Raw genomic sequence first — 5,366 nt, 5'->3', positions numbered from 1 at the left:
TAACACACATTGAAAAATGTTTAAAAAACATCAAATGCAGTATGTATATAATACAATTTTCAAATTGTCAAACTATAAAAATATAAAATATACATCTTTTATATAATTTGGATACACATTATTTAGGTGTAAAATATATAGTTTACATAAACTGGAATAATAATGGTGCTAGAATTGCTCTCCACCATAAGCCGACGCATATGAAAATCTTGAACGATTCTGAGGCCATAAAGAATTAATTTGCACAATATCACCAACCAAACTAAAAATCTTACTTGATACTGTAAAAATAATTATAAATTCATCAATACAATATGTTCATAAAGCACAAATCTTTCTTTCATAATCACCATTTAGATATAAAATGCAAAAACAAATGAGTTTTTCAATCAAAATAACTTCTAAAAACAAAATTAAGATCCAAAACTCAAAAGAAAAGGATGTAAGCACAATTTAAAACACAACTAATATACAAAAAGCTAAAAACTTTAAAGAAATAAACCTTAAAAAAAACTTATCACCTCCAAGATCAGCAGATTTAGGAGAGTTTTATAGCGACAATAAAATACCTTAAACAATCATCAAGCCTTTTATCAGTTTTCCATTAACATGACCTTCGGCACTAAACCCCCTCATTTGCCCACCGAATCTCGTCGGAACTTGGACACATCAAATCTCATCGTAGCTGAAATTGTTGAGTTCGTCGTTGTTGTTGACGATGCGAAATTCGACATGTTTTCAATTATGACGATGGAATTTTGAGAAGTGGGTTGTGAAATTGAAGGATTATTGTAAATGGATTTTTTTAAAGAAGAGTTGAATCTGCTTTGAGATGGATGTTGTTGCTTGAGGCTGATTTTATGTCACTAAATGAAGCTTGATCTGGTTGCGGTGGCTGTTGTTCCGGCTGCGGTGGTAATTCGGTAACGTTGTTTGGAGATGAGGTGGAGAATAGGTGGATGAGAGATGGGTTAGTGAAAGATTTGCATTTGACACACACATGTAGGGTCAAGTTGGAATACGTAAATAATGAAAAGAATTTCAGTTATTAGCTTTTAAATGTAAAATAAAAGTTAGCATTGATGTAAAAAATTAAGAAAGTTAGCATTTTTGTTATAAAAGCCCGCAATTAGCTTATTTGTGTAATTTTTTCAATTTTTATCGCTGAAATTTTAATGAAGGGCGGGAGGGTGAATTTTTCTTTTGAGAATCAGGCGGGAGATTAAAATTAAATTGAAAAATTCTACTTAATTTATTATCTCTCTAATTTGTCAAAGGCCAAAACACAAAATTGAAACCTAATAATAAAATGAGACAATCACCGTTTGAACCTTGCCGATTATCAGAGGAGTTTCTCTCCCGGATATTCTCATCAATCGCGCAACTTCTGGTACTGCCCCTGATTCTGATTTCATTAGGTATGTTTTGTCAATGGATCTAAGAAGATGACCAATTCTATGGTGGTAATAACCTTGATTTTTCAATTTCTGTCTTTTTAATCCATCCTCAAAAAAAGTAATTGTTTGATGTGGATTCGTCGTAACCTGATTTCTATTTTACAAATTTTTTGCAGCTCTTAATTCTTTGTTATATATGAATCTCTACATATGCCATTTCTCTAAAAATGGATGTGACGATTTTTCAGTAATTACCATTCATATGGTTCAGTTTTATCACTTGCCTTATCTTCTACAGAAAACACCTTATAATGAGAGTCGATAGGTAATTTCAATTTATAATAAGTTTCATTTATTTTGTTTTTGAATATGTTTATTTTATTGTTGTCAATTAGATAATTTTTGGATTTTGAGTTATAAATAACATATTGTGATCAAATTGGTTGCTTTACATGTAAAATTGGATTAGTATGTAATAATGGGTCCAGTTGCTTTTAATTTGAGATTGAAGATTAGTGGAATTTATACGGTTTAAAGAATAGTTAAACAAATGTTTGTGTTTTCTGATTTATGTTTATTTTGAATACTCTCATTAGACATGACATTAACTTTCCAGAATACTAAAATTGTGGCTAATAAATTATGCTAAAAGCCAGAAGATTAAACTTGAGTTCAATGACATCTCCTATGCGTGTTTAGTACACTTGAAGGGTAGTCTATCTGCTGTTCTTTTGTATTATTATTATTTCTAATGTTAGAATTGTAGATTTTTTTAGCTAAAACCCTACTTCTTACCCTTAATATAGACATAATAACTTGGCAGGTCAGGTTCTTTGTGTTCTCATAGATAATTCTTTGTAGATAATTTTAGTAATTTGTAGTTTCAATCTGTTTTTTCTTATAAAATTCATTGTTATTATAATTATTATGATTCAAGTAAACTCATGTTTTATATTTACCAAAAGGAATATTGACAATCCTGTGCTTGTCTAAAGTCTGTAGATTGTTTAGCTTCTTTTGTTATGCAGTAAAATTGAAATTTTAAGTGATGCTTTACGGCCTTACTAGTAATCTTGTGTTTGCCACTCTATTTGTCCCTTATGCTGAGAAAATTAGTAACTTATTGCTGCTGTAATTTCTGACTAGGACACTAGTATTAGTTTAGTAGTTGCTTTTCATAGAACAAAACTCATATTTAGGGCTTCTCTCACTACCAAACATTCAAGAGAGTTAAAGTTACAAGTAATAGTGCTATTTTCTCGATTTATGTATACGAATTTACATGACGAACATAACTCAGTTATTTAGTTTACTGTTTCAGGCAAATTATCACAAACATGCATGTTTGAACACAAATGCAACAACAAAGTCGAGATATTTTCAAATTCATTCTTATCAAGTAATTTTCTGATGTGCAGCCTTGCAACCCAGCAGTCAGTTGACCTGCAAAATCACAAGCTGTTCAGGAGGTGGATGCACTTGGAGGTGAAATTGGGAAGCTTGCAGATAGGTAATTATATTTATGTTCTATTGTTATTAAAACATTATGCCCTTAATCCTTAAATTGAAGTAGTCAGTGAGGTTATGTTTACTTAGTTCTCTTAGCCTATGACTAATTGAAAATCTGGCTAACTAATGACAATTAACACAACAATTAGCTTGCTTGAATTGTCTTTTTCTTTTTCTTTATTTGTTTTGCTAAATTTTAAATTTAAAGCATTGCAAAAATGAATGGTTTTGCACACTCTGATCTTGAGCCAAATTACTTTGAGTTTGTTAAAGTTGATTAAACTTGAAGATATGGTAGAGGATATAGTACTTACCTTATGCACCTAATTGCTTTCCACTTATGTTTTTTAGCCGTTGAGTTTGATTTTGGATAATTTTATTTATTTTTGCAGTACAATAAAGTTTTTGGCAAAGGAGATTCAAAGATGGTGTATGCGATGCAAATTCTATTGTGTTGTGTTTTTTTGGGATTCTTATTTGAACTTGATGCATTGCCCATTTTATGTCTTGAAAAAGATTGCATCTCCTTAGATTTGTGTATGGATTTGAGAAATGATACGCGTTGGGTGTCTGACTTTGAGGCAGTTATAGAGAACTTGATGAATATGAAGGGATTGGAATTTCTTGGAATCAAGTTAATCTCTTTGAATTGTTGAGGAGGAAAAAGTACACACTGGACTAGCTTTGCTTGAACATAACATTGTAACTTTTTTGTAGTTATATAAGGAGCAGTAGTAGATAGTTGATAATCTGAGTATTTTGTACAAGCGTGTTTCAATCGTATGCAGTCAAATTGAATGTATTTTTTTTAAGTTTTTCTCAAAATTTAATGGGATATTAAAAAGATACTTAGTATATTTATTTATTGGTATTAGACATTTACGATGGCTCCCATTTAATTTAGTGCTATGAGATTTGTGCAACAAAATTAATAAAGTAGTGGCAAATATTAACTGCCGCTATTTTTTTTTACTTAGTGGCAAAAAGAATTGCCATATAAAGTTTGTATTTTTTGGAAAAATGAAATTGCCACTATAGACTTTGATATTAATGGCAAAAATTTTTTTTGCCACAAAAACATTTTATTAGTGGCAAAATATTATTTGCCATTTACATCTTTAGTGACTCAGTTTTAGTGGCAAAAATCATTTTTGCCACAAACTATTTCAGTGGCAAAATTTTAACATTTTGTGGCAAAAAAAGTTTCCACAAAAACTCCAGTTTGTTGTAGTGAAGAACTTTTACACAGGTCAATCATTCCCACATATGGAGGGATGCCATGGCTAAAGAATTTAAAGCCCTCGAGGACAACAAAACATGGAGTCTTGTTCCGCTATCACCCGACGAACATCCCATTGTTTGTAAATGGGTATACAAAATCAAATATAAACCCAACGAGTCTATCAAGCGACACAAGGCCCGACTTATTGCCAAAGGATACAATCAAATTGAGGGCATAAACTATCGTGAGACTTTTGCTCCTGTGGCCAAATTAACAATTGTTCGTGTTCTTATAAGTATGGCTGCCATCCATGGTTGGCCTTTGCACCAACTTGACGTAAACAATGCCTTTTTTAATGGGGACTTAATAGAGGATGTCTATATGCGGCTTCCCCCAGGTTTCCATGGTAAAGGTGAGACTCGAGTATGCAAACTTCACAAATCCTTATACGGACTTAAACAAGCATCTCGTCAATGGTTCATCAAACTCACTAGTGCCCTAACACAGGCCGATTTTCATCACTCTTGGGCTGACTATTCCTTGTTTGTTCGGCAACATAAAGGTACATTCACTGCTCTACTTATTTATGTTGATGATGTCATTATTACGGGGACTAACTTGCAGGTTATTGAAGATATCAAACTTTTTCTTGCATCCAAATTCAAGTTAAAAGACATGGGACCCCTCAAATATTTTCTTGGACTCGAAGTTGCTCGATCCAAAAACGGCATTGCCCTATGCCAACGCAAGTACGCCCTTGAGATACTCGATGACACCAGTTTTCTTGGAGCCAAACCGGCCATTGTTCCTTTAGTCCAAAATTTGGCACTTGGAGCTGCCGATGGAAAGGCTCTTCCTAACCCTTCCATTTATCGACGATTAATGGGTTGCCTTATTTACCTCACCATCGCATGCCCAGACCTCGTCTACGCTGTGCACATCCTTAGTCAATTCATGGCTTCCCCACGACAGCCACACCAAGACGCTGCTCACCAAGTTCTTCGATACATCAAAGGGTCCCCGGGACAAGGTATTTTCTTGCCCTCAACTGGTCGCCTTCACTCAACTGCCTACTGTGATGCAGATTGGGCACGATGTCGAGACACACGAAAATCTACTACAAGTTATATTATTTTTCTTGGAGGGGCTCCCATCTCATGGAAAACAAAGAAGCAGGACACTGTCTCACACTCTAGTGCGGAGCTGAGTATCGCTCCATGGCATCTACCTGTTGTGAA

At 33.6% G+C, this 5,366-nt stretch overlaps 1 protein-coding gene and 1 long non-coding RNA gene across 6 annotated transcripts; one reads left to right on the top strand and one right to left on the bottom strand.

Moving 5' to 3' along the window:
* LOC126672697 (uncharacterized) lies at window positions 1-661 on the bottom strand. The gene is made up of 2 exons (XR_007639250.2): window positions 570-661; window positions 1-281 (listed from the first exon to the last, which is right to left on the bottom strand). It is a non-coding gene; the product is annotated as an uncharacterized LOC126672697 (long non-coding RNA).
* A 642-nt stretch (window positions 662-1,303) lies between these two features.
* On the top strand, window positions 1,304-3,780 carry LOC126672689 (uncharacterized). 5 transcript variants are annotated; one of them, XR_007639248.2, is made up of 4 exons: window positions 1,304-1,418; window positions 1,574-1,722; window positions 2,816-2,907; window positions 3,299-3,780. XR_007639248.2 is itself a non-coding variant. In XM_050366644.1 (3 exons), the coding sequence occupies exons 1-3, from the start codon at window positions 1,310-1,312 to the stop codon at window positions 3,304-3,306; spliced, it is 306 nt and encodes a 101-aa protein (XP_050222601.1). In that variant the 3' UTR covers window positions 3,307-3,780. The 5 variants fall into 5 exon arrangements, 1 of the variants encoding a protein (XP_050222601.1); XR_007639247.1 differs by having other exon boundaries at window positions 1,377-1,463; XR_007639249.1 differs by having other exon boundaries at window positions 1,377-1,463; window positions 2,719-2,907.
* Window positions 3,781-5,366: the final 1,586 nt, after the last annotated feature.

Source organism: Mercurialis annua, linkage group LG1-X, assembly GCF_937616625.2.
Source record: "Mercurialis annua linkage group LG1-X, ddMerAnnu1.2, whole genome shotgun sequence".
Classification (NCBI taxonomy): Eukaryota; Viridiplantae; Streptophyta; class Magnoliopsida; order Malpighiales; family Euphorbiaceae; genus Mercurialis; species Mercurialis annua.
The sequence above is the reverse complement of the archived record's forward strand: the minus strand, read 5'-3'. Positions and strand labels throughout refer to the sequence as shown.

Coding starts and splice junctions, on each gene's coding strand:
- LOC126672689 (XM_050366644.1), top strand. CDS start 1,310: ATGAGACAATCACCGTTTGAACCTTGCCGATTATCAGAGGAGTTTCTC. Junction 1,419..2,718: donor CCTGATTCTGATTTCATTAG/GTATGTTTTGTC, acceptor TTACTGTTTCAG/GCAAATTATCACAAACATGC.